Consider the following 26,302-nt stretch of genomic DNA (forward strand, 5'->3'; position numbering starts at 1 on the left):
GTTGATTACGAAACAAGACAATATGAAATAAAGTTTTTTTTCATATAAATTGAACAGAACTACTGGAATTGTTCTGACCTAGGATCCGCGAAACTTTGCGTCTCCCTGTCGTAGACTTCTACTACGTTTGCGGTATTCCGAAAGTTTTTATGTACAGACACAGATGTGTCTGTACATATAGCCGTCATCTGCGTCTGTCGTCGCCGTCGCCGTCGTCGCCGTCGTCGTTGCCGTCGTCGCCGTGCACTTTTACCGATAACACGATAAGTGGAAAACCGTTTTTTCTTTTTGTTTGAAACTTACAGAACTGATGAATATTCATAATACGCAGGTCGAGTTCGAAAATCAGCATGATCGGGTCACTTATATGGAATTTATGCTGTTTTTTCACTTTTTTCAGCATAAATGCAGCACCGATAACATGATAAGTGGAAAACCATTTTACCTTTTGGCTTGAAACTTACAGAACTGATGAATATACATAATACGGAGGTCAAGTTCGAAAATCAGCGTGATTGGGTCATTTTTAGTGAATTTAGGCTATTTTTTTCTCTTTTTTCAGCATATGTGCAGCACCGATAACACGATAAGTGGAAAACCATTTTACCTTTTGGCTTGAAACTTACAGAACTGATAAATATTCATAATACGCAGGTCAAGTTCGAAAATCAGCACGATCGGGTCACTTGTAGGGAATTTATGCTGTTTTTTCACTTTTTTCAATATATATGCAACACTGATAACACAATATAAGAAAAACAGATTGGCCAATTGTCATTATACTCACAGGAGGGGCCAATCTTACTAAAACGCAGGTTGAGTTTGAAAATCAGCATAATCAGTCCATTATTTTAGAAGTTATGCTGTTTTTTCACATTTCCTCACATTCAATTCTTAGGCATGTTAACAGTCTCATTATTGAACTAATAAGATACGTAAAAGTGTTTGTTTGACATTTCCTGCATCTTTACAACATTGTTAGTTGATTTTTTAAAAATGATGGTAAAATTGTTATCATGTGTGTAATAAAGTGTCAAAAATGGAAATAAACTCATATCATTGCAGTTTGTCAGATGCATTCATCCACTATGTTCAGAATCTCAGAATGGAGGAAGTTGGGCATTTAAAACTGTTCTATTGATACTTTTCCCATCTCATCAATTTTCTTCATTGGTCATATAAAAATGGCAGTAAAATGTTTATTTTGTTTTATGTTAAAAAAGTGTTAAAAATGGAAATAAACCCATTTCAGAACAGTGCTGTCTTGTTTACATTTTGGCATTTTCAATATGTGACTTTGAAGTTCCATGGGCCTGAAGACTTTTGCTTGTCACATTTTCTGAATAACCATGATACTAATATTTTATAATTAAAAATTGATGGTCATTATGCTGTAAAACATTATGTAATATTGCATCAAAATTTGAAGAAACCCCTATTTTGGGCACTGCTCCCATGATGACCATTTAAGGAAAATCATGTCACTTACTGTTCTCAAACTTACAGGAAAGAAACATGGGACTAAAATACAGCTTCAGTAGGCAATGCAGTCTGTTTGGTAAATTTTTCTGGCAATTAAACAGTTTTTTGTGAAAATTTAATTTTTCACATATTGGCATTTCCAAGGTGTGACTTAGAACCTCCACGGGCTTGAAGACCCATGCTAGTCACATTTTGTGAAAATCCATGACACTTATATTTTATTATTAAAAATCGATGGTCATTATGCTGTTAAGCATTATGTAATGTTGCATCAAAATAGAAGAAAACACAATTTTTGGTGCTGCTGCCTTGATGACCATTATGGGAACACCGTGTTACTTATGACTGTCAAACTTTCAAAAAAGAAACACAGGACTAAAATGCAGCCTGAGTTAGAAAAGCAGTCTAATTGGCTTCTTTTTCTGGAAGTTATACATTTTAGTGTAATATTCATTATCTTTTTGGCATATTCATTGTGGGACTCGGAGCTCCCATGGACATGAAGCCAAATGGTAATCATATTTTCTACATGTCCATCCTATTTATAGTCAATAAACAAAAATTGGTGATAATTATTCTCTAATTTATTATGTAATGTTACATCAAAATTGACAATCTTTTTGCACTGCTACTGCAAACATTATGAAAAGAAAACTGTGCCACTTATTATAATTTTAAACTTACAAGTACGATTTTTAGGATTGGCCTTCAGCTCATGAGAAAACCAGCTCTATTGGATTATCATGTTTATTGTATTTATGCATTTTTTGTGAAATTTTCATTTTCTCATTCTGGCACTTTCTAAGTATAAACTTGAACTCTGATGGGCCTGGAGCCTTATGCTTTTACTTTCGTCTGTGTTACCTGTTGTGCATAAGTTGATGTTGACTGTGCAGTTAAACATAATGTATTATTGCATCAGGATTGGTAGTCTACTATTTTGGGCATTATGGTTTTGTGCTTTTCTTAAGGTGTGACTTATGGGCCTGAAGACCTTTGAGTGGGTCAGTCTGTAAATTACCCTTGGGTATCACTAGATTAATTTCAGAGTTATAAAGTCATTTGCTTTAATAGGCCATTAAATGAGATTACGTAAAGCACACTTGTTGATATTTCCCTGTAAACTCCCAAAGGTACAGCTCTCTGCTAGATTAATAATAAGGAAGCAGTGATAATTATGCAGGTAAATTTTGTTTAATATTGCAAATAAGTTTTAAATATATATATATCAAACTGGAAGATTAAAAGTTTGAATAGCATCTTCATTGGAATTATATTTACCTCAAGCTTTGCCAAGGAGGTTATATTTTCACCCCTGTTTGTCTGTCATCCACATAACACAAAAAAGTTATGGACCGATTTTGCAGAAATTTTCAGGAACTGTCGGAAGTGGGCCAAAGAGGACAATGATTAATTTTTTGTGGTGGTCCGGATCAATAATCAATCAATTATCAATAATAATCAACAATTGCTGCCTTGGCAGAGGTCTGCACTCTCAAAGTGCTTTTCTAGTTTTGTTGTTTTCCTTTATAATTTTTTCTCAAACACTTGCATTTGTGACTTTTAACTCTCATCTGCCTGGGGCTCTGCACATTTTCTGTATTTCTACATAAGCAGTTGTATTGTTTTTTGTCTTTAAACATTATGTAATATTATTTTATGCACTGTCATCATTTTTCAAATATTGAGACTTTCATAATGTGAATTTGAACTCTCATGGTCCTGAAACTGTAATCTTATTGAAGGGGTGGATTGAGACCATCTTCTGGGTCTTCCGGAAGACAGTCAGGTTATTAAGTTTATATTGACTGGTATCTATTTTTTTCTGTTGGAAGACCATCAAAATGGAGGATGGATCAACATAGATACTTTGTAATACTGTCAGAAAATATCTCTGGGTCTGCTCCTGTTCTTGACCATGTTACCTGTTGTGCAAGATTAAAATTCAGTGTTGACTGACAGTGCTACTATAAGCATTATTTATTATTGCATCAAAATTGACAAAATGACCTTTTTTGCATCTTTATTTTCTGTTTTTTGTCTGTACATTTGACAGCTTTGCTGCCTTGTTTGGTCTTTGGATCCTTTTCAACTGTACGTTCGAAAAGTGGCGAATATACAATATGTTTAAAAATAAGAGTGTTTCTATATTCCGTAGGCTCTGTCGTTTGAATACGGTGTTGAGCAGCACGGGCTCCTACCACTTTCTTAAAAACTGAAGTCCAGCGGAATTTCTGTTTCGAAAAATCAGGCCCCAGAGTTCTATAATATATGCCCACACTGAACTTAATGTCAGTGCAGAAAATATATGAATCCTAAACTTTTAAACAGAAGAATACTGAAGTCAAGCATCAAAGGGAGCTTGTGATATTCTCAACTTATTGCATACATTTGAGAAATAATTTTGAACGCGATCAAAATTAAAATCGAGCAAAGGATGTTTACATGGCCATAAACGTCACCACGGCAGACTTTCTTTGCCAGAAGCATTTTTTTTTAAACAACACTAGATTCTGAGTGTCAGAATCGTGCTTTGAAAAACGATAGTTGAAACTAAATACTAGACACTAACTTCAGCCTAATAAAACGGTAGAGGGCTGCAGCGACAAGGTATCGATCCTTCAGAAAGCCGCGCCTAAGGCGTACGATTGTTGCTTCACTGAGTCTGAAAGGGCGCCGTGCGCTCGCTTTTCAGCCGATCAACCTGTGTGTCCTAATGTGACCTGAAGGCACCGGCAGATAATATAAACATACAGGGACTTACCGTTTACGATGTGAATAATCGCACGGAACATCGTATGCCATTTCACAGTACGGCGCCAGTGGCAAAGGTAATGTAGGCTTGAATTGCACAGTGCTGTTTCTATACCTGTAATATTTTTTTAATCTGAATTTAAAAAAATAATGGAATTGTGTATTGTACTGCACGTTGCACGTCATCTTTTGAATGATGACCGTTATTCTAATATAATATTTTGATAGGATAATGGAAATAAGAAGACAAGGTAATAAGTTACCGAGTCGAAAAAAAAAAACCCATAGAAAATGGGTCAAGGTATTAGAAAATTGATCAATAGCCGCCATATGCATTTTAGGTAAATATTTAATGCCCCGATGCATTTTAGAATAGCGGGGTCTTCATTTTAAATAATATATACTACTTGTCGATGTGTACGATAAAGCTAAGGGCAGTCTTTAAGTCGGAAATCTTAAAATCACGCTCAGGGGCCCGTCCCCTACTTGGGGACAACAAGGACAGCATGAGTACGCCACTGCTGTAGCGACTTGGTTTCGAGGTAAGCATTGTTTGAGCGTCACCTACATCACAAGGCCCGTAGCCAGAGGGGTCGCGGAGGATTGTCGGAGGTTCGAAAGACCCCCCCCCCCCTTTTCTTGTCAGGAAAAGGTCCATTCTGGGTAAAATTTGATCTAGGTGTACAAAGGTATCATTGTAAAAGGTCCACTTTTCTAAAAAAAAATAATAATAATAACACTCCTTTTGAAATTGGTGGGTACGAGCCAGAATTTACGGTTTATTCCTTAAGTTCTTAGTTAAAAAGAGGTCTTCCTCCCAGTCAAGCCATGCTTTTAGTTGATATCGGACCGAAGCCACCCATGGCTTTACCTGTAGACATTTGCCACGAAATAGATTTAGCCGAAATTGGTCAAAAACTAAGACCTAAAATGTTAGTCTAGTTATCAATTAATGGTAGTCTTCTTGTACATAGTATAGCACCTGTTTTGTAGTACACAAAGACACGATGGATGTTTCATACCAATTTTCTCTTTCTTAAGTGGAAAAGATCTACATTGAATTCATATCGTACGAAAGTGAACCAACATGTACCTTGGATTTCTTTTGCAAAATCTGGCATTAGGTTTTGGGGTTTTAGTTGTTGCCAGGGCTAGTGTAAGGAGTTCGTTGCAATGCATGCATAATTATATATTTTCCCTCCTTTTTGCGGCCTTCTCATTTCGGATGATACATGTAGAGGGTTGTGCACGTGTGTGTGTGTGCGTGTGTGTGTATGTGTGTGTGTGTGTGGAGGGGGGTACTTCTTCAACTTGTTTGATAAGGCCCGCTTCACACCCAGCCGGGCAGTTTCTGTACAATGGTCTGGCTATTCTGAAATAGATCCCCCGGGCTAGAGAAGATAAGATAAGTGAACAGGACCTCAGGATCAAGGGCCTACACCCATTCACCTTTGTATTCACAGGGTCTGTTCGAAAGTAGTGGAGGATGACTATCAATTATCTCGTAGCTGGCTTTGCTACATAAATAAATCTTCACTTTCGAGGCATAGAATGTCCGTTAGCCTCCACTGTAGCAAAAATATCTATGACGATCATGATTACAAACATTTCAGCATGTTGTTTTTTAAATCGAGATACAGTACACCCTAGCTAAAACCGTTGAAAATAAATAACGACATAGATTAGTGGCCCTGGCTACCTTCGTATGTTATCATTCCCTTAAAGCGGTTCATTCCGCACATTGCTCATAACATCTGTAGTGGAATCTATGGCGAATTTTAATACTTATTTCATTTGCAATTACATGCACCCGCCTCCCATCCCCCCTTCCACTGCTCCCCTAAATTAACTTCGCAGTGAAATATGAATATGTATATATGTTTAATGTAAACCACTTAAACATTAAAATATTAAACATTTAACCACGTAAAATATATAGACCACTAAGCGCAACGAGTAATCACAATGCACGATTCAATACAGCGACGATAATTATTTTCACGGTCATATTTATTGATCAAATAAACGCTCTTTTTAAAATACCCGCTCTTTTACGTGTTCCCCAACTTTTTTTTGAGTAGTATAAATTGTATGAAGTGAGAATAATTCAGATGCCACTATCTTGGACTGATGGGTGATGTATTTCTTAACTATTATACTGTCTTAAATATATATTCATTAACTTTGAATACTTTTTACTATTAAAATATTTAGAAAATACTAAAAAATGAGATGTAGAGAATATTAATTCACAGCAAAATGAAGTGATAGCATCGGGGGCAATTACGGGGGAAGGGGGGCATTATCCTTTACATGATAAATATGTAGATTTAATATGTATGTTGGTGTGGATAGATTGTTATTATATATGATAATTTGCGATTTGCTGGGCTGCAGTACTTGAGAATGGTAATTAACATGGCTAGAGGAAGTTTTAAAAGGAAACAGTTTAGTACGTTGACATCTGAGGGAGAGGAGTGTAGAGAAACTGTATTACTGGGTGAGTTAAAATAATGCCACGTGCAGTAGCCGTTTTGAGTCCGTCCAAATTCTGCATGCGTAGCAATACATTTTGTTACCCATTGTGTCCACAGAGTCGCCTCAGGTTATCAAGGTTGTCTTGCCAAAGGGTATGCAGTGCGCGTTAGATGTCTGTACAACTGCAGGATTAACAAACATATACCATGACATTTCAATACCCACTACCAGTGCCGCAGTTATTAATGTGGACATATTTGCTGAGGCAATCACAGTGCAGAGATTAGCCATCTATTTAACCAGAGACATATCTGTGAATATCTGTGAAAAATCAATCTGTGGCCCTGGTAGAGGGTAACATTTCAGCACTTTGCCCTTGATCACGAGGACACATGAATATCCTTTCTAAATTAGGTGGGGGGGGGGGGGGGGGGGGCACGATTTCCTTGAATAAGATTTGAATTTTTGTTCCGTTTGGAGTGAAATATTAATCCACCGTGTTCAAACGTTAGAAGCTTTGAAGTCAAAAGCGAGTCTATAAAAATGTTTTTAAAAATTTGCCAGTGGTCTTGGATACGCTTTATGATGAGGAGAAGGCGTTGGAATTTTCAGGAAAATGTTTTTCTCGTTGCTATATGAAGATCTTACGCATGTTGCGTGCCTTAAAGAAAATTACACTTCAAGAACAACACCCTTCAAAACTTATCCAAATTGTCAAAGTTTTCAAAAGTAAAAAAAAAAAAAAGATTTGTGCATAAGTAACAAAACAAAAACAGTAGGTATATTTGACATTATGAAACATTCAAGCAAAATCAACCTTATTTGATGGGTGGACTATTTCAACCTGTTTTTGAATTTCATGCTTTTGTTTTAATTTTGAGATTTCTGGTCTCTGCGACTTTACAGTATTGGGTAAAACTCAAGTCTCAGGCCTTCCCAACTACCAGACGCGCACCTTGAAAACGGGTATTGTGGTCCGATCTTCTGGTGAATTCAGGATCATTCGGTGCCGAGTCTGGTAGTTGGGTAGGCCTGAGTCTCAAGTTGTGATAGTTTTTAGAAAAAAAGTAATTTTGAGAGCGGTTGGTGAGGGAGGAAAGACACCAAAATGTATCTCTGGACAAAAAGATAAAAAGTTATCATGATAAAGAGGCTCAATTAAGTTTTACAAACACCTGCTCCCGAGTTCTGTTGTAAAGCTGGACGTTCGGTGATTTTAGAGGGTGTGTGGGGAGGGGGGGGGGGCGAGGAAGGGGTCAGCGGCAGGTTTCACACTAAAATTTTTAAATATATTAAAATACTAAGGGACCGTTCACAATGGATTTGGTACACCTAGCTGATGCGCACTAACCCCACCACTAACACGCCCCCTCTTGTTTCAAACTCTAAAACGACCAGGAAGAGGCATGTTAGTCAACTGATTGCATTCAGCGAGGGGTCACGTGGAGTGAGTGCGCATGACGCGGTCGACAAAATGCATTGCAAACGGTCCCTGACATATTTTGAACGTGCCGGACGAAACCTTTTCATCAGCAGTAGAGCATAACGATCTATATATAACGTTGTCTATATAAAGTTGTCTATATTATCCTATAGCGCTAGTGGTGAAGCAGGTCTACATAACACACACACAGATCTAGGGAACAACATACCAGTATATTTCATTTAATATTGTTTATGAATTATTGCTGTCGTTACTAGGGTTTACTTCAATGCACTTGGAAGTTTGATGATTTATAGATTTGTGTAGCTGATATTGCAGTAAGTATATATATACGTATGCATATATATATAAATGTGTATAATACTATATATCCTGTGTGTGTACGCAGTGTGTGTGTGTGTGTGTGTGTGTGTGTGTGTGCATGCGCGCGTGTGTGTGTGCATTTGTACATGTATTATTATTATTTATCTCTATACATTTTCACCAGCACAGTCTGCATGGTGTAAAATATGAGTACAGAACAGGGCGTGACGCTCACCGGGCGAACAGCTGTCTAGAGCTCTGCCAAATACCACATTTCCGATGCGTAATAGAAACATCTACCGGTGTGACGAGACTGAGGACCCATGTAACAGAGAGCCCACCCTCCATTTAATTATTTAGGTTAAGGTTAGACATAAGTGAATAAAAACGTAGGGCGAGGCTTACCTATGAAAATTAATGAGAACTGGACTCGTTATCATGGAGGACTGTCACGTCACTCCATCACAACACATTGAATCTGCCATTTTAGAGGATCCGTAGTAATAAAACACGTCGTCACTGATCAAGTACCTTATATATGTTTGCCTAGCTGTTGGCCTAGCTGTCAGCGACCACAGAATTAGAAAATGTAAATAACAAATTATTTCCCAATTCTGTGGTCCCTGACATACTGATGTTTCAGGAATGGTAATTGTAATTCAATACACCGGTGAAGTCCTATGTTCAGGCCCGTAGCCAGCAAATTCAAAAGGGGGGTTCTTTTTCTGAAAAAGTGGACCTTTTACAACGAAACTTATGTGTACCTAGATAAAATTTTACCCAAAATGGACCTTTTCCTGACAAAAGGTGTGGTTCTTTCGAACCCTCCGAACCCCCCTGGCTACGGACCTGTATGTCACTAGTACAGGTAAGCATAAGACGGCGGTGTGTGGGGACAGTGCTATCTGCACAAAGTAAAGGTGTCATCACACTGTCTCCGACATGTATAAGTGCATGTATTGCTTGATTCGTTTTCACACAGGATAACCCTGCTCATGTATGTTAATGTGAACATTACTCATTTCAGGTGACGTTGGGTTGAGACAGGGTTGAAGAATTTACGAGGCCGCCAAAGGAAGTAAAGGTTGGCGAGATTTACAAGCATAACTTGTCTGTAACTTCTCCAAGATCGACGCTCTCACACAGAAGTGGGCGGAGACCTTCGACAACAGTTCATCACCAAACCCAGTCTGTTATACGGCAAACATATACGTTGCACCACGGAGGGGAAAAAGAAAATGCGTTACCAAACTCTCAGAGTTTACGCAATAGTGACAACTGGGCTACTTCTGTGCTTTGTGGGATTTTACCTCGGTGTCGATGTTTGCAGTATCCGCAAAGATTATTCAAAACCATCGATTGACAATGAAGAACCGAAATCAGATAATAATTCGAAATTAAAAAATGGACCTGATCCCGCCGACGTTAAAGGGGCGGATCCCGCCGAGCTCTTCTCATCGGCAAACTTCGGCGCTCTCAGCGGGAAGAGGTTTGAGGCTATTAAGGTTCGTGCGTATAAACCCGACGACGGCGCGCGCGATAACAACAAGTGCAGCCCGTTCCACACGTCACCAACGGAGAAGAAATGCGACAAGTGGGTCGTCATTACAACCATATTTAAACCGTCCAAACTAGCCTTCCAGTTGTCTAAGAAAAAGGATTGGTGTGTCGTCGTGGTAGCAGACAAGAAAGGCTTCCCCACGTACGATGTCCCTAATGTCAAATATCTGACGGTTCAAGAACAAGAGCAATGCGAATTCAACATTTGCAAGCTGCTCCCCTGGAACCATTTCGGGCGAAAGAATATCGGGTTTCTATACGCAATGAAACACGGCGCACAACTTATCTATGACACTGATGATGACAACGAGTTAAAGGAAAGCCTCTTTATTCCGGATCCTGCTAAGATTGAAGTTAAAAACGTGAAAGTTCAGTCTAAAACTTTGTGGAACCCCTATCCCTTCTTCAGCCAATATAAAGACTCCTGGCCTAGAGGATTTCCCTTGGAGAAGATTAAAGACAACGCCACCAAAACGCAATCAGTAACTGACCAGCTGCCCAACACAAATATCGGAATTATCCAATCGCTGGCCGATCACGAACCCGACGTAGATGCCCTCTATCGGCTAACCCAGCCACTGCCCTTTGGTTTCCGACAGGGAAATGAATACTACGCCGTCCCTTATGGTATTATGGTGCCATACAACGCCCAGGCTACCCTACACACCTATGATACATTCTTCGCTATGTATTTGCCCATTACAGTGACGGGGAGAGTAACAGATATTTGGCGCGCATATTTCACCGTCAGACTATTATGGGATATCAAACGTAGCCTTGTTTTCGCTTCGCCATGGGTGACGCAGATACGGAACGCACACAACTGGTTGGCTGATTTTTACGCGGAATGGGATTTGTATTTTAAATCGACTCAGTTAGCGGAGTTCTTACAAAGCTGGAAACCCTCACGTGGTGGAAACATTGCGCACGAAACGAAGGAGTTGTATGTCGCGCTGTATGAAACGACTTTTATTGAGTCGTTGGACGTTCGAATTATTGACGCTTGGCTCAAAGATCTGGAGTGCATGGGGTATAAGTTTCCTAAGGTATCATAACAATGGTGATGCTCTTAAAAATTTTGTATTATTAATTTAATTTATAGGCAAATCAAGCATAAAACAATGACACACACATACATTACGTAGTGTCTCCTTTTTCATTTCCTGCATCCAAAAATGGAGTAGTAGGCTAATTAAAAGGCCTACGTGCACGAGCACACATCTCATCTCATCCTTAACAAATTTCCCGATCTTGAGGGGTCACCGATTTGGTGACATGGATAGATATGTAAAATGTATGTTTTAAGAGGACAAAACCTGCAAAGTGCACCACCCCCTTTGCGACTTCCTTTCCAAATTGTCGCGCGCACGGCACAATCTTCACCATTTCAAATGTTGACTGTAATTATGAGTTATGCCTTAGGCTTTCAGACATGTAGGCCTACAGGTATATAAACCAAGCGCACTCTATTCTCATACAGCGATATTACTTTAGGGCCAATATGAATTAGGCCTAACCTGCACAACAACTTGCCTTAACTATAAAGTGCTCTTCAGTTTATTTTGCCTTTTGAATGTGGAATGCGATGATGAGATTTATTCACTGTAGATGAAATCCAGAATGTGATTTACTGTTACTCACTGTAAATATTATTCAGAATGTGATTTCAGCTTTGTTAATTTTTTTAAGTGTGTTGCAATTTCATGAGGTTCGGTGCATTTCAGCTTTTTTTTTCTTTGAAATTGAAGGCTAAATGCTTTAACGAACAGTTTGTCTATAAGTGAAATATAGTTAAGTCTTATGTTGTCTCCCATTAATTCTTTTCTTGTTCTGAAGATATGTTTTGATATTTAAACGTGTTTGAACGTCTTTATTCAGTAACATAAAAAATCGAAATAAAACGGAATTTGGTTTGTTTTGATACTTAATGCTGAATGTCCATTGTCGTCTTCATTTTCTGTTTTCTTTAGAAATACAACAGGCGGCAACGGCCGGTCCTACCCTCAGTTACTCTGAAGTCAAGTGTGTCGGGAAATGCAGGGGCGGATCCAGGATAATTTGAAGGTTTTTTTTTTTTTTAAGGAATGACAGGCTTCGGATACGAAGCCGACCCTCGGCCCCCTTAGCGTGGGGTTTGGGGCCCACCCAAGGGCCCGAAAAATATTTAGTGTTTTGGAGTTAAAACGGTGCCATTTGGTACGGTTTAGAACTATGATTTAGCTAGTTAACATTGTAATTTCAAGAGAGAGAATATTAGTATGATTATATTTTTCAGAAAACGAAGAGCGGGTAGAAGGGCCCAGGATACCCCCCCCCCCCAAAAAAAAATACCTCGAAAAAGAAGCCAACCCTCGCCCCCTTGGCATGGGGTTCGCGGTGCCAGCTCAAGGGCCCCGAATTTTTTGGTGTTTTTGAAGAGAAAACGGTACCATTTGGTACTGTTTAAAACTTACTATGATTCAGCTAGTCAAAATTCTAATTTCAACAGAGGAATATTAGTGTGAATTTTTTCAGAGATTGAATTATGTGGAGGGGGCAAAGGCGTTTTGAGAGAATTGTAGCTGATTTGTCGAAAGCGAGACGGCGTATGCAAATTACAGGAACACATGGAAATGGCCTTTTTTATTTTCTTGCAAGACTTTAAAGACATTTACTTATTTATTAAATTCTTTAAAAGTTATTAATATAAAACATACCATAAAGAAAGGGTAATTCATTTGGCCATAAAGTTACCTTTAATTGATATTAAGTGGAAATCGTACTCTTAAACATGCAATGTGACCTAGTTCTTCAACGAAGCGTTTAGAATCTGTACTATTTAGCTTGTTAATTAACCTGCTCTGCTTTGTGAAGGGCCAGATATTGGCAAGTAAATCTTTTCCTGACGTCTAAAAAGTTATCTCCAGGTACTGTCACACATAGCGCATATAGCACTAATGCATGAAAAAATGCCAATACGCAGATAACTTCGCATACGTCTCGAATATGCAGGCAAACGTTGTTGTGAGTTTGCTTACCAGGAGCGAGATAAAATATTTTAAGCATGCGCAGAAACGATTTCATTCGCTGCGTGTTATTCTGTTAAACTGATGGCATTCAGCGAGAGTCCCTGAGCAACTGGATCGATCTACGTGGACCGATAGTTTCATTGAGAATGAGGCCTTAGTTGCTGCTACATGTACCAGCATGACATCTTTTTTAAGAGTTCATCTCGCCCTCTGGCAGTGGAAAACTATCAATAACGTTTTTAATCGTTATCTCTCATACTGGTATCCAAAGTCAAGATACACTCCAGTGGAAAAAGGTGGAAAATGAACGTTCAGGCAGCGACAGCCGAGGCGGTGTCTGGAGACAGATATCACAACCTGTTTGATACGGAATTATTTCTGAAGAATTTCCATATTGAGGAGCGTCCGACAGCGAGGTTTGTGAGGAATACCCTTGCTAACGTCCTGAGATCTGGTAATAGTATGTTTCATCTATGTAATATCAAAGAATGATCTTGCTACCCTTACCAAAGAACAGTTTACAGCAAATTTGCTGGAAATTTTCTGCAAACCAAACAGTTTCCCAGAAGCTGTTTGCTGGTTGTTGCAAGAAAAATTGTTGCTGCAAAATTGCAATGGCACATTTGGTAGAAATCCTCATATACTTTCAAATTAAAAACAGTACCTTATTTACATGGAATATCCATTTTGTCAGATTTGCGGCAACAGAGTGCTAGAAGTCTAAAATTTTGCAAAAATTGATGTCAATTTGACTGATCCTATTGGCTGGCCAACTCACCATATTGATATAGGAAAAAATTCCAGTCTAAATGTTCGAATCATAGCATATTGGCAAGGTATATGTATATGACCAAAAAGTAATTACTTTGAAGCATTTTTAAATTTATAACAATCCCAATTTTTTTACAATAGCAAAAATGGAATAGCATTCTCATTTCTAATCGCATTTTAGGCCAGACCTTATAGACTATGTAGAGTACAGTAATGCCTGTACCGGTAGGCATACATATATTTGTCTCGCTGCACACAGAAGTCGGCAGAGAGCTTCGCCAAAAGTTCATCATCAAACTCAGTCCGTTACACGTCGAACATATACGTTGCACCACGGTGGGGGAAAAGAAATTGCGTTACCAAACTCTCATACTGGTAGTTTACGCAATTGTCAAAACTGGCTACTTCTGTGCTTTATGGGATTTTACTTCGGCGTTGACTTTTAAGGTATCGTTAAGCATAATTCATAGCCATCGATCGACAATGATCAACCGAAATCAGTTGAGATTACGAAATTCGAAAATGGAGTTGGTCGCGCAGACGTGAAAAGGGGCGGATCCTGCCGAACTCTTCTCTTTGGCAAACTTCGGCGCTGTCAGCGGAATCAGTTTTGAATTTTTGTTCCGTTTGGAGTGAAATATTAATCCACCACACACAAACATTAGACGCTTTGAAGTCTAAAGCGAATATTTAAAAGTTTTTTTTTTAAATTTGCCAACGGTCTTGGATATGGCGTGTGTGAAGATATATGTATGTTGCGTGCCTTAAAGATAGTGACACTTCAAACACCAGACGCTTCAAAAGTTATCCAAATTATGAAAGTTTACAAAAGTAAATAAGGTTTGTGCATAAGTAACAAAACAGTTAACAGTAGGTGTATTTGACATTTATATTCAAGCAAAGTCAACCAAATGCTATGGATGGACTATTTTTGAATTTCGAGTTTTTTTTTAATTTGTAAATTTTTAGATTTCTGGTCTCTGCGACTCTACAGTATTGATTGAAACTCAAGTTGTGGTCGTTCCTAGAAAGAAAGTAAATTGACTCAAGTTGCGATCAAATCTAGCAAAAAAAAAAGGTAAATTGGAGAGTGTTCGGGAAGGGAGGAAAGGTACCAAATTGTATCACTGGACAGAAGGAAAAAGAAGATAAGATGGTGTTGTTTCCTTAAGACAGTACGAATGAATGATCGATGGCTTTTAAAATGAGAAATATCAATATTATCAATTTAAATTCAGTAAAATAGCTAATGTCACTTTAGCATTTTCAATTATTACACTACTACAAATCGCTTGAAATACTCCGCCGTTGAGGAAACTTTGCACTCTACGTTTTATCCCATAATCCGATTCAATGCAGTATTTTTTTCTGAAACAGATCCATTTTTGGAGGTAATTATAAAACGAATATTTAGCTTTTTTTCAAGATGCAGTTCTTGTTGCATTTTTTGCAGGATGCGTCTTTTGACAACGAACCCAAACTTTATGTTGTGTCAGTCGGCCTTGTTTCGTCTTCTAATTAAGGACAACAATGGTAATCTGTCTTATTATCAGTCCATGCAGACCTTGCATTACAGTAGTTTGAAAAATGAAGGTTATTCCTAATTATATGTTTTGTTTTGTTTTCTGAAGAGGTTCTTAATTGGGTGACCGGGTTAGTACCGATGAACAAATATATATAAAAGAATCAGGATATATCGAAGGACGCCCAAACAACGCTCATCGGTCTAGCAGGAGGAAGAAAGGTCGTAGAGTGTGTACCCATGCCCGCGACTCAATTAAAATAAAATAAAATTTCCCACGGTCTGCACAAGTGGAGGCAGGCAGGTCACTGAGTGGACGCACAAGTCGCTTATCGGACGCACAGGTCGCTCGCAGTTTTACAGGTCAAGATTAGGCCGTTCATAGGACGCACAGGGACCCAGGCACCTTCACACTAAAACCCCCTTTACACTGGACAGCATCCTGTCTGCGTCCTTTGACCATGAAACTGGCATAACGCTGGTCGTAAAAAAGAGACACAAGAATCGCTTTGGTTGCAGAATGAACGTTCAATGATCGGCCAATATTGTCGGCACGTAAATTATTATCTCCCCCCCCCCCCCCCCCCCTCAATCAGGGCCGTATTATGGGACGCAAAAAGGACGCCGTCCAGTGTAAAGGGGGCTTAATACACGATTTAATTACTTTGGCGACAGTTGAGCGTCCTTACCGAATTTTTGATCTCAGAAGGGACGCAGTAAGGACGCCGTCCAGTTTAAAGGGGCCTTAATCGTTATCTCTACCCTTAAAGTCAATAGTCCCTGATATCAGAACAGACAATCTAAGAAATATGTGCTTGTGTGACTACTTTCAATAGATTTTACATTACCTTTCTTTTACACTCCATTTAATTTTATGTATTTCATTTGAGTCAATCTCCTTTTATATTACTTATTTTATTCGTAAATTTAAAATTTATTCATCTTTTAAAAGTAGTTATATAAATCAATCAATCAACGTATTAATTTATTGACGGATTATTAATTAATTAATTAGTACAAAAAAAAAAAAACCTGAAATTCGGGTGTTACTGAAAACCCACCTTTGTATAATAAACATATAAATACCTCTGTAATTTCCTTTCACCGACGTGACTTCTATAACTCGATCAGGGTGCCATGTCTGCATTGTGTTAGAAGCAGTATACAACAAGTAATACGACCGTCATTTGTACACGAAACAGTTGTAAAACATATGTTTTAGTCTCCCCGCATGCCTTTTTTCTGTTGCATTCTTCTGCACAACATGCAGTTATTTAACTGAGACTATTTTGCTTCATTTGCATGAAAAACAGAGATTTAGAAGCATGGGTTCATCGAATTAATGGACTTCAAAAACCCTTAATCCCCTTCAAGCTTCTATATCCAAGTTGCGCAAACTAGTGAATGTTTTCTGCATCTGATGTACGGAGTTGAAAAAGGAGAGGGACTTGGGTTTAATTCAAGGTGATTAATTCGGTGTACCTATCTTCTACACCAACTCTTAAAATTCATATTATGTGAGATTATTAGTCTCAGTTTAGTAATTGTGTAGTGCAGAAAGCAACACTCAAATTTTTGGGTCACTTGTTTGCCATACGCCTACATGTATCACCGCTAAGAGATACATGTAATATTAATAAAACAATCTGATAATGTATATATTTATCCATATATTCGTCAGGGAGAATAGGCGGAGCTAGACTGTTGGATTTAGGGAGTGGTCCAACCATTAAGCACCATGTCATACTTTCCAAGTATTTTAACGAGCTAGCGTTCAGTGACTTCACAGAGAAGAACAGAGAGGCACTGAGGAAATGGAGAGATGGTGAGGCAGGGGCGTTTGACTGGGATTCAACCTTCAGATGTGTAGCCGATTTAGAAGGAGAAGAGTGAGTGTTTAACTTTTTTAACTTCTCTCCGAGATTGAAGGCCAAATTCATTAAAAAAAAATCTTCTCCTAGAGATTCGTTGCTCGAAACGTCCATACACTTTGACGTATTATACCATTTTTAATTGAATGATTTAGCTAGTTCTAAATGGCATATCTTTGGGACATTTATAAACCTTTAAATTTGTTAAAACAGTTCAATGACGAAAGATTTTACTTTAAGTGAAATTGTAATAAAAAACTTGCTTACCGTGATGAAACAGGTTTGTTCATCATACCTCCTGTTGATACGACAAATTTGTTTTTGTTCACGTACTATAAGAATGAAATACATCTATGAAAGGTAAGGGAAAAGGTTAAGTAGGCCTGTAATTTTCCAATCTTTTTTTTTTTTTTTGTGCCTGGCAAGTTGAAAAGATAAGAAATACATGATATCATAAATCACGTGGGTATATTTATTATTCAAATTACTGATATGATTGTTGTTACTTTAGGGAAAATTGGATTGCTCTGAAAGAAAGTTTCCGCAACAAAATGAGCACTATATACCCGTGTGACGTCAGAAACCCAAATCCACTGTACCCAGTATTGAGCAAACCTTTCGATTGCGTCACCAGTATTTTTTGTCTCGAGGCTGCGTGCTCAGATGACATTACATTTGATCACGTCATCAGAAATGTGATGTCACTGCTCAAAGATGGTGGCCATCTCATCATTGTGAATAGTCTGCGGCAGAGCGCCTATATTGTGGGAGATGTTCATTTTTCTGCGCGGAGTTTGGAGAAGGAAGAGTACATCCGGTTTCTGAAATCTGCTGGGTTAGATGAGATATCGTGGTATGAAGGGGAAGAGTCGACGGGCGGCCATCTTGCCAACTCAAGTGGAGTCTATATGATCGTTGCCAAGAAAAAAGCTGTCTAATCCTCCAATTTTTGAAGCCTGCTTAAAGGTCCCTCAGCTTAAAGAGAATATTTTATAAATGACTGAAACCCACGAAGATATGAACTAATAATGACAGTTTGAAATTTCAACTAACAAAATGCAGATGGATTAGAGTCAATGCCATTCAATATGTTTCATATCATCTTGGAAGAATAAATGAAAATGAATTACAGAAATGTAAAAAAGAATATTAATTTCACTTGGCTTTGTGTGAGAATGACAGAGAAACAGCAGACTGTATAAGTATACTGACCTATATCTCTGATAATACACACGCAAACACAAACGCGCGCACACAAAAACACATGCACACACAGAGAATGTCACACCTAGCGCTAATGCATGAAAATATTGCCAATGCGTAGATGTTTAACGTCGCATACGTCTCGAATATGCAGCCAAACGTTGTTGTGAGTTTGCTTACTAGGAGCGAGATTAAATGTTTTGAGCATGCGCAGAAACGATTTCATACACTGCGTGTTTTAAAATCTGTTAAACTGAATGCATTCAGCAAAAGTAACATGGAGGTGGGATTGGTCTACGTAGACCAATGTATAGTTTCAATGAGCATAAGACCTTAGTTTCTGGAATATATACCCGCATGAAACCTTTTTGGAAGAGTTCATCTCGCCCTCTGGTAGTGAAAAACTATTAATAATCGGTATCTCTCATACTGGTATTCCAAGTCAAGGTATATTCCAGTGGAAAAAGGTAGAAAAATGAACGTTCAGACAGCGACAGCCGAGGCGGTGTCTGGAGACAGATATCACGACCTGTTTGATACAGAATTATATCTGAAGAATTTCTATGTTGAGGAGTGTCCACTATCGACGTTTGTGCGGAATACTCTTGCTAACGTCCTGAAATCTGGTAATATTATATTTCATCTATGCAATATCAAGAATGATCTGGCTACCCTTAGCAAAATGAAAATTTTGCAGCAAATCTACTGTAAATTCGCTGCAAACTAAACAGTATGCAAAGCTAAAATGTTTGCAGGTTTTTGCAAGGGAATATTATTGTCAAAGTTTTGCTGCAAATGTGCAAGAGCATCTAAATCGGTACCCCATCTGCATGGTGAATTCCTCTGGCATTCACCATGCAGATGGGGTACTCCAGCAGCTTGCAAGAAGTCTCTAATTTTGTTAAGTTTAGCTGTCATATCATTAGCTATCTTACAGGTATAATGTTGCGGCGAATTAAAATGATAATAAACGCAAGCAGATATAAAGAAATGGGCAAAAATTGAAGTGAAGTGAACTTGTGTAGTCGAACACTGATAATTTACCTCAGGCCCGTAGCAAGGGGGGTTCGGGGGGGGGGGGGGAGGGTTTGAAAGAACCACCCTTTTTGTCAGGAAAAGGTCCATTTTTGGTAAAATCTGAATTAGGTACACATAAGTTTCATTGTAAAAGGGTCACTTTTCAGAAATACGTACATAAAAGAGACAGACACTTAGGCATAGGCCTATACCTACATATAGGGTTAGAAAGCCTTCTAGCAATCCTAGAAAAAAAAACTGCCGACTGCGACTAGAAATTATTCAAATTCACGCTAAATATCAGAAGTAAAAAGAAATATTTGGAAATCTCAGCAGCGCCTACACTTCTTCAGCGCGTTGTTTCACTCTTTAAAGCGGGATATTAAAACAAATTGAAAAAATGCCACTATCCAATATTTACCGTTACCGAAATTGGTGTCTAGTCTAGTTCATTTTCGATGCACACTGAGACTTTTAGTCAATAGTCCCAGTATCAGAAGAGACAATCTGAAGAATACACGTTTGCTTGTAGGACTACTTTTAAAAGCTTTTTAGTTACTTTTCTTTTACAGTCTCTGTAATTTCTATTTAATTCCATCTCATTTTATGTAATTTACTTAATTCGTCTTTTTGTAATTTTATTCTATATATGTAAATCGATCAGCGTGTTATGCCTGCACTATGTAAGAAACAGGATAACAGGATTCGACAAGTAATACGTCCATCATTTGTGCACGAAACAGTTGTAATAAATACCGGCATACACCAATATGTTTTAGTCTCCCCGCATGCCTTTTCCGTTGTATTCTTCTGCCTTTTTTTCTGTTGCATAGTGTGCAGTTTTGTAACTGAGACTATTTTGCATCATTTCACGAAAAAGAGAGAGTTATAAGCATGGCTTCATCGAATTAATGGACTTCAAAAACCCTTAATCCCCTTCAAGCTTCTATATCCAAGTTGCACAAACTGGTGAACGTTGTCTGCAGCTGATGTACGGAGTTGAAATAGGAGAGGGACTTGGGTTTAATTCAAGGTGATTAATTCGGTGTATATATCTTCTAAACCAAGCCTTAAAATTCATATTATGTGAGATAGTCTCAGTTTAGTAATTGTGTAGTGCAGAAATCAACACTCAAATTTTGGGTCACTTGTTTGCCATACTCCAACCACAGCTAAGAGATAATACTCACAAAACAATCTGATAATGTATCTATTTATTCATATATTCGCCAGGGAGAATAAACGGGACAAGGCTACTGGATTTAGGCAGTGGTCCAACTATCACGCACCATGTCATACTTTCCAAGTATTTTAACGAGCTAGCGTTCAGTGACCTCACAGAGAAGAACAGAGAGGCACTGAGGAAATGGAGAGATGGCGAGGCAGGGGCGTTTGACTGGGATTCAACCTTCAAATGTGTGGCCGCTTTAGAAGGAGAAGAGTGAGTGTTTAACTTTTGCTATATAAATATCCTTTCCGGGACTGATGACCCAAACTCATTAAAAAATCTGCTCCTAGTGATTCGTTGCTCGAAATCTTCACACACTTTGTTGTTTTATACCTTTTTTAGTTAAATGATTTTAGCTAGGTCTTAAAGGCAGACAATTAGAAGAAGGAATCGATGTCAGGTACTTTAATTTGAGGGAATTTATTATGTCTAAGGTCTGGATTGAGAAAGATAAAGGGAATTTTAAAACAAAAAGTAGGCTATAATTTTGAGACATTTACAAACCTTGTTAAAACAGTATTTCGGAAACCAGTTTTTACTTTAACAGTGGAGACAAAAAATTCGCTTTCCATTATAAAACAGGTTGGTACATCATGCCTCTTGCTGACAAGACATATTCAGTGGCAGCTTTTTGCTCACATAGAACTACGATACCATTGAAATGCATGTATGGAATGTCAAGAAAAAGTTAAGTAGGTTTATAGTTTTCTAATAAGGAAAAAAGACATTATTTTACATCACGTGGGTTTATTTATGATGCAAATTACTGATATGATTATTGTTACTTTAGGGAAAATTGGATGGCTCTGAAGGAAAGTTTCCGCAACAAAATGAGCACCATATACCCGTGTGACCTCAGAAACCCAAATCCACTTCACCCGGTGTTGAGCAAACCTTTCGATTGCGTCACCAGTACGTTCTGTCTCGAGGCTGCGTGCTCGGATGACGTCACATTTGATCGCGTCATCAGAAATGTGACGTCACTGCTCAAAGATGGTGGCCATCTCATCATTGTGAACAGTCTGCGGCAGAGCGCCTATATTGTGGGAGATGTTCATTTTTCTTCACGGAGTTTGGAGAAGGAAGAGTACATCCGGTCTCTGAAATCTGCTGGGTTAGATGAGATATCGTGGTATGAAGGGGAAGAGTCGGCGGGCGGCCATCTTTCCAATTCAAGTGGAGTCTATGTGATCGTTGCCAAAAAAAAAAAAAAAAAAACCGTCTAATCCTCCAATTTTTGAAGCCTGCTTAAAGGTCCCTTCAGCTTAAAGAGAAAACTTTATAAATGATTGAAACCCACGAAGAAATATTATGAACTATTTATGACAGTTTGAAATTTCAACTAACAAAATGCAGATGGATTAGAGTCAGTATGTTTCAATATGTTTCATATCATTTTGGAAGAATAAACTCTATCCAAAATAAATGAGTTTGGGTGGCAATATTATACTTCAATACTTCAATGGGGGGGGGGGGGGGGGGGGGGGTAGTGGGGCAGCTTTTTAGGAATGACATACCTCGAATACGAAGCCAACCCTCGCCGCTCTTGGCATGGGGTTCGCGGTGCCAACTCGAGGGCCTCGAATTTTTGGGTGTTTTTGGAGAGAAAACAGTGCCATTTGGTACGGTTTAGAACTTACTATGATTCAGCCAGTCAAAATTTTTCAACAGGGGGATATTAGTGTGAATTTTTTTCAGAGATTGAATTATGTGGAGGGGGTAAAGGCGTTTTGAGAGAATTGTAGCTGATTTGTCAAAAGCGAGACAGCGTATGCAAATGAAAGGTACACGTGGAAATGTGCTTTTTTATTTTCTTGCAAGACATTTACTTATTTATTAATTTCTTCAAAGTTTATTAATATAAAACATGCCATAAAGAAAGGGTAATTCGTTTTGCTATAAAGTTACCTTAAATTGATATTAAGTGGAAATTATACTCTTAAACATGTCATGTGACCTAGTTCAACGAAGCGTTTGAAATTTGAACTATTTAGCTTATTAATTAACCTGCTCTGCTTTGTGAAGGGCCAGATATTGGCGGATAAATCTCTTTCCGACATCACAGAAGTACCTCAAGGTACTGACGCACCTAATGCACGAGAAAAATTGCTCATGCGCAAGGGGTTCGAATAGACATGCAAAATTTGTTCGCTCACCAACAGCGAGATAAAATGTTTTGAGCATATGCAGAAACAAATTCATACGCTGCGTGTTATTCTGTTAAACTGATTGCATTCAGCGAGAGTCCCCGAGGAGTTGGATCGATCTACGTAGACCGATAGTTTCAAAGAGAATGAGGCCTTAGTTGCTGGTACATGTACCCGCATGATACCTTTTTTAAGAGTAGGGCCTACATCTCGCCCTCTGGCAGAGGAAAACTATTAATAATTATCTCTCATACTGGTAATCCAAGTCAAGGTACACTCCAGTGGAAAAAGGTAGAAAAATGAACGTTCAGGCAGCAACAGCCGAGGCGGTGTCTGGAGACAGATATCACGACCTGTTTGATACGGAATTATATCTGAAGAATTTCTATGTTGAGGAGCGTCCGACAGCGACATTTGCGCGGAATACTCTTGCTCACGTCCTGAGATCTGGTAATATTATATTCCATCTATGTAATATCAAAGAATGATCTGGCTACACTAAGGAAAATGAAAAGTTTGCAGCAAATCTACTGTAAATTTGCTGCAAACTAAACAGTATGCAAAGCAAAAATTGTTTGCAGGTTGTTGTTTAAGTTTTGCTGCAAATGTGCAAGAGCATCTTAATCAGTACCCCATTCACCAAGCAGATAGGGTACTCCAGCAGCTTGCAAGAAGTCTCTAATTTTGCTAAGCTTATATAGCTGTCATATCATTAGCTATCTTACAGGTATAAATTTGCGGCGAATCAAAATGATAATAAAAGCAAGCAGATATAAAGAAATGGGCAAAAATTGAAGTGAAGTGAACTTGTGTAGTCGAATACTGATAATTTTCCTCAGGCCCGTAGCCAGGGGAGGGGGGAGGGGGGTTCGAAAGAACCACCCTTTTTGTCAGGAAAAGGTCCATTTTGGGAAAAATTTGATCTAGGTACACAAAAATTTCATTGTACCAGGGTCACTTTTTCAGAAAAAGAACCCCCCTTTTGAACGGGCCTGTATCTTCTTAGGGCTCCAGTACTTGACGAATTTCGCACAGAAATACGTACATAAAAGAGACAGACACTTAGGCATAGGCCTATACCTACATATAGGGTTAGAAAGCCTTCTAGCAATCCTAGAAAAAAAACTGCCGACTGCGACTAGAAATTATTCAAATTCACGCTAAATATCATAAGTAAAAAGAAATATCTGGAAATCTCAGCAGTGCCTACACTTCTTCAACGCGTTGTTTCACTCTTTATAGCGGGATATAAAAACAAATTGAAAAAATGCCACTATCCAATATTTACCGTTACCAAAATTGCTGTCTAGTCTAGTTCATTTTCGATGCACACTGAGACTTTAAGTGAATAGTCCCAGTATCAGAACAGACAATCTGAAGAATACACATGTATATTGTGGGACTACTTTTAAAAGCTTTTTAGTTACTTTTCTTTTACAGTCTCTGTAATTTCTATTTAATTCCATCTCATTTTATCTAATTTACTCAATTCATCTTTTTGTAATTTTATTAATATTACAGAGGTGTTTAAATAAATAAATAAATAAATAAATAATTCATCCTGAGTACCAGCGAGTTCAGAGATTACCGGAAACCCACCATTTTTATAATAAGCATATATATATATCTGTAAATCGATCAGTGTGTTATGCCTGCACTATGTAAGTAACAGGTAAACAGGAGTCGACAGGTAATATACCATCATTTGTGCACGAAACAGTTGTGAAAAATACCGGCATACACCAATATGTTTTAGTCTCCCCGCATGCCTTTTTTCTGTTGCACAGTGTGCAGTTATGTCACTGAGAATATTTTGCATCATTTCACGAAAAAAGAGAGATTTAGAAGCATGGAATCATCAAATTAATGGTCTTTACAAACCATTAATCCCCTTCCAGCTTCTATATCCAAGTTGCACAAACTGGTGAGCGTTGTCTGCAGCTGATGTACGGAGTTGAAATAGGAGAGGGGCTTGGGTTTAATTCAAGGTGATTGATTCGGTGTACCTATCTAATACAACTCTTAAAATTCATATTATGTGAGATAGTCTCAGTTTAGTAATTGTGTAGTGCAGAAATCAACACTCAAATTTTGGGTCACTTGTTTGCCATACTCCAATCACAGCTAAGAGATAATACTCACAAAACAATCTGATAATGTATCTATTTATTCATATATTCGTCAGGGAGAATAGGCGGAGATAGACTGTTGGATTTAGGCAGTGGTCCAACTATTGCGCACCATGTCATACTTTCCAAGTATTTTAACGAGCTAGCGTTCAGTGACCTCACAGAGAAGAACAGTGAGGCACTGAGGAAATGGAGAGATGGCGTGGCAGGGGCGTTTGACTGGGATTCAACCTTCAAATGTGTGGCCGCTTTAGAAGGAGAAGAGTGAGTGTTTAACTTTTGCTCTATAAATATACTTTCCGGGACTGATGACACAAATTCATTTAAAAAATCTGCTCTTAATGATTCGTTGCTCGAAATTTTCACACACTTTGGTGTCTTATACTATTTCTAGTTGAATGATTTTAGCTAGTTCTTAAAGGCAGACAATTAGAAGAAGGAATCGATCTCTTGTACTTTAATTTGAGGGAATTTATTATGTCTAAGGTCTGGATTGAGAAAAATAAAGGGAAATTTAAAACAAAAAGTATAACTTTGAGACATTTACAAACCTTTAAGTTTGTTAAAACAGTATTTCGGAAACCAGTTTTTACTTTAACAGTGGAGACAAAAAATTCGCTTTCCATTATAAAACAGGTTGGTACATCATGCCTCTTGCTGACAAAACATATTCAGTCGCAGTTTTTTGTTCACAAAGATCTACGATACCATTGAATTACATGTATGGAATGTCAAGAAAAAGTTAAGTAGGTCTATAGTTTTCTAATAAGGAAAAAAGACATTATTTTACATCACGTGGGTTTATTTATGATGCAAATTACTGATATGATTGTTGTTACTTTAGGGAAAATTGGATGGCTCTGAAGGAAAGTTTCCGCAACAAAATGAGCACCATATACCCGTGTGACGTCAGAAACCCCAACCCACTGCACCCAGTATTGAGCAAACCTTTCGATTGCGTCACCAGTATTTTTTGTCTCGAGGCTGCGTGCTCAGATGACGTCACATTTGATCGCGTCATCAGAAATGTGATGTCACTGCTCAAAGATGGTGGCCATCTCATCATTGTGAATAGTCTGCGGCAGAGCGCCTATATTGTGGGAGATGTTCATTTTTCTGCGCGGAGTTTGGAGAAGGAAGAGTACATCCGGTCTCTGAAATTTGCTGGGTTAGATGAGATATCGTGGTATGAAGGGGAAGAGACGACGGGCGGCCATCTTACCAATTCAAGTGGAGTCTATATGATCGTTGCCAAGAAAAAAGCTATCTAATCCTGCCATAAAGTGCCTTCAACTTAAAGAGAAAACTTTATAAATGATTGAAACCCACGAAGATATATTATGAACTATTAATGACAGTTTGAAATTTCAGCTAACAAAATGCAG

General features: G+C 38.3%; 4 protein-coding genes across 8 annotated transcripts; all 4 read left to right on the forward strand.

Annotated features, from left to right (window-relative positions):
- Positions 1 to 4,120: 4,120 nt before the first annotated feature.
- On the forward strand, positions 4,121 to 12,335 carry LOC106157908 (uncharacterized). 5 transcript variants are annotated; one of them, XM_086998480.1, is made up of 3 exons: positions 4,121 to 4,313; positions 9,489 to 11,067; positions 11,992 to 12,093. In XM_086998480.1, the coding sequence occupies exons 2-3, from the start codon at positions 9,700 to 9,702 to the stop codon at positions 12,076 to 12,078; spliced, it is 1,455 nt and encodes a 484-aa protein (XP_086854606.1). In that variant the 5' UTR covers positions 4,121 to 4,313; positions 9,489 to 9,699; the 3' UTR covers positions 12,079 to 12,093. The 5 variants fall into 5 exon arrangements, with proteins under 5 accessions (XP_086854606.1, XP_086854607.1, XP_086854605.1 ...); XM_086998481.1 differs by lacking the exon at positions 4,121 to 4,313 and adding an exon at positions 4,620 to 4,778; XM_086998479.1 differs by lacking the exon at positions 4,121 to 4,313 and adding an exon at positions 6,638 to 6,736.
- A 23-nt stretch (positions 12,336 to 12,358) lies between these two features.
- On the forward strand, positions 12,359 to 18,200 carry LOC106162346 (indolethylamine N-methyltransferase-like). Its single transcript, XM_086998484.1, has 3 exons — positions 12,359 to 13,483; positions 17,004 to 17,211; positions 17,705 to 18,200. Exons 1-3 carry the CDS (start codon positions 13,333 to 13,335, stop codon positions 18,129 to 18,131), a joined length of 786 nt encoding a protein of 261 aa, XP_086854610.1. The 5' UTR covers positions 12,359 to 13,332; the 3' UTR covers positions 18,132 to 18,200.
- A 671-nt stretch (positions 18,201 to 18,871) lies between these two features.
- LOC147759165 (indolethylamine N-methyltransferase-like) lies at positions 18,872 to 21,867 on the forward strand. Its single transcript, XM_086998564.1, has 3 exons — positions 18,872 to 19,022; positions 20,647 to 20,854; positions 21,432 to 21,867. Exons 1-3 carry the CDS (start codon positions 18,872 to 18,874, stop codon positions 21,865 to 21,867), a joined length of 795 nt encoding a protein of 264 aa, XP_086854690.1.
- Positions 21,868 to 23,087: 1,220 nt separating this feature from the next.
- Positions 23,088 to 26,188, forward strand: LOC147759166 (indolethylamine N-methyltransferase-like). Its single transcript, XM_086998565.1, has 3 exons — positions 23,088 to 23,238; positions 24,974 to 25,181; positions 25,762 to 26,188. The coding sequence occupies exons 1-3, from the start codon at positions 23,088 to 23,090 to the stop codon at positions 26,186 to 26,188; spliced, it is 786 nt and encodes a 261-aa protein (XP_086854691.1).
- The last annotated feature ends 114 nt before the right edge of the window (positions 26,189 to 26,302 follow it).

This window comes from Lingula anatina, unplaced genomic scaffold (genome assembly GCF_051362555.1).
Source record: "Lingula anatina isolate TDL-2025a unplaced genomic scaffold, LinAna3.0 unanchor82, whole genome shotgun sequence".
Lineage (NCBI taxonomy): Eukaryota > Metazoa > Brachiopoda > Lingulata > Lingulida > Lingulidae > Lingula > Lingula anatina.

What these genes read in the sequence shown, in the direction of transcription:
- LOC106157908 (XM_086998480.1), top strand. Translation starts at nt 9,700, where the DNA reads ATGCGTTACCAAACTCTCAGAGTTTACGCAATAGTGACAACTGGGCTA. An exon ending in TGGGGTATAAGTTTCCTAAG is followed by an intron (nt 11,068 to 11,991) that starts GTATCATAACAA and finishes TGTTTTCTTTAG; the next exon opens with AAATACAACAGGCGGCAACG.
- LOC106162346 (XM_086998484.1), top strand. Translation starts at nt 13,333, where the DNA reads ATGAACGTTCAGGCAGCGACAGCCGAGGCGGTGTCTGGAGACAGATAT. An exon ending in TGCTAACGTCCTGAGATCTG is followed by an intron (nt 13,484 to 17,003) that starts GTAATAGTATGT and finishes TATATTCGTCAG; the next exon opens with GGAGAATAGGCGGAGCTAGA. An exon ending in GCCGATTTAGAAGGAGAAGA is followed by an intron (nt 17,212 to 17,704) that starts GTGAGTGTTTAA and finishes TTGTTACTTTAG; the next exon opens with GGAAAATTGGATTGCTCTGA.
- LOC147759165 (XM_086998564.1), top strand. Translation starts at nt 18,872, where the DNA reads ATGAACGTTCAGACAGCGACAGCCGAGGCGGTGTCTGGAGACAGATAT. An exon ending in TGCTAACGTCCTGAAATCTG is followed by an intron (nt 19,023 to 20,646) that starts GTAATATTATAT and finishes TATATTCGCCAG; the next exon opens with GGAGAATAAACGGGACAAGG. An exon ending in GCCGCTTTAGAAGGAGAAGA is followed by an intron (nt 20,855 to 21,431) that starts GTGAGTGTTTAA and finishes TTGTTACTTTAG; the next exon opens with GGAAAATTGGATGGCTCTGA.
- LOC147759166 (XM_086998565.1), top strand. Translation starts at nt 23,088, where the DNA reads ATGAACGTTCAGGCAGCAACAGCCGAGGCGGTGTCTGGAGACAGATAT. An exon ending in TGCTCACGTCCTGAGATCTG is followed by an intron (nt 23,239 to 24,973) that starts GTAATATTATAT and finishes TATATTCGTCAG; the next exon opens with GGAGAATAGGCGGAGATAGA. An exon ending in GCCGCTTTAGAAGGAGAAGA is followed by an intron (nt 25,182 to 25,761) that starts GTGAGTGTTTAA and finishes TTGTTACTTTAG; the next exon opens with GGAAAATTGGATGGCTCTGA.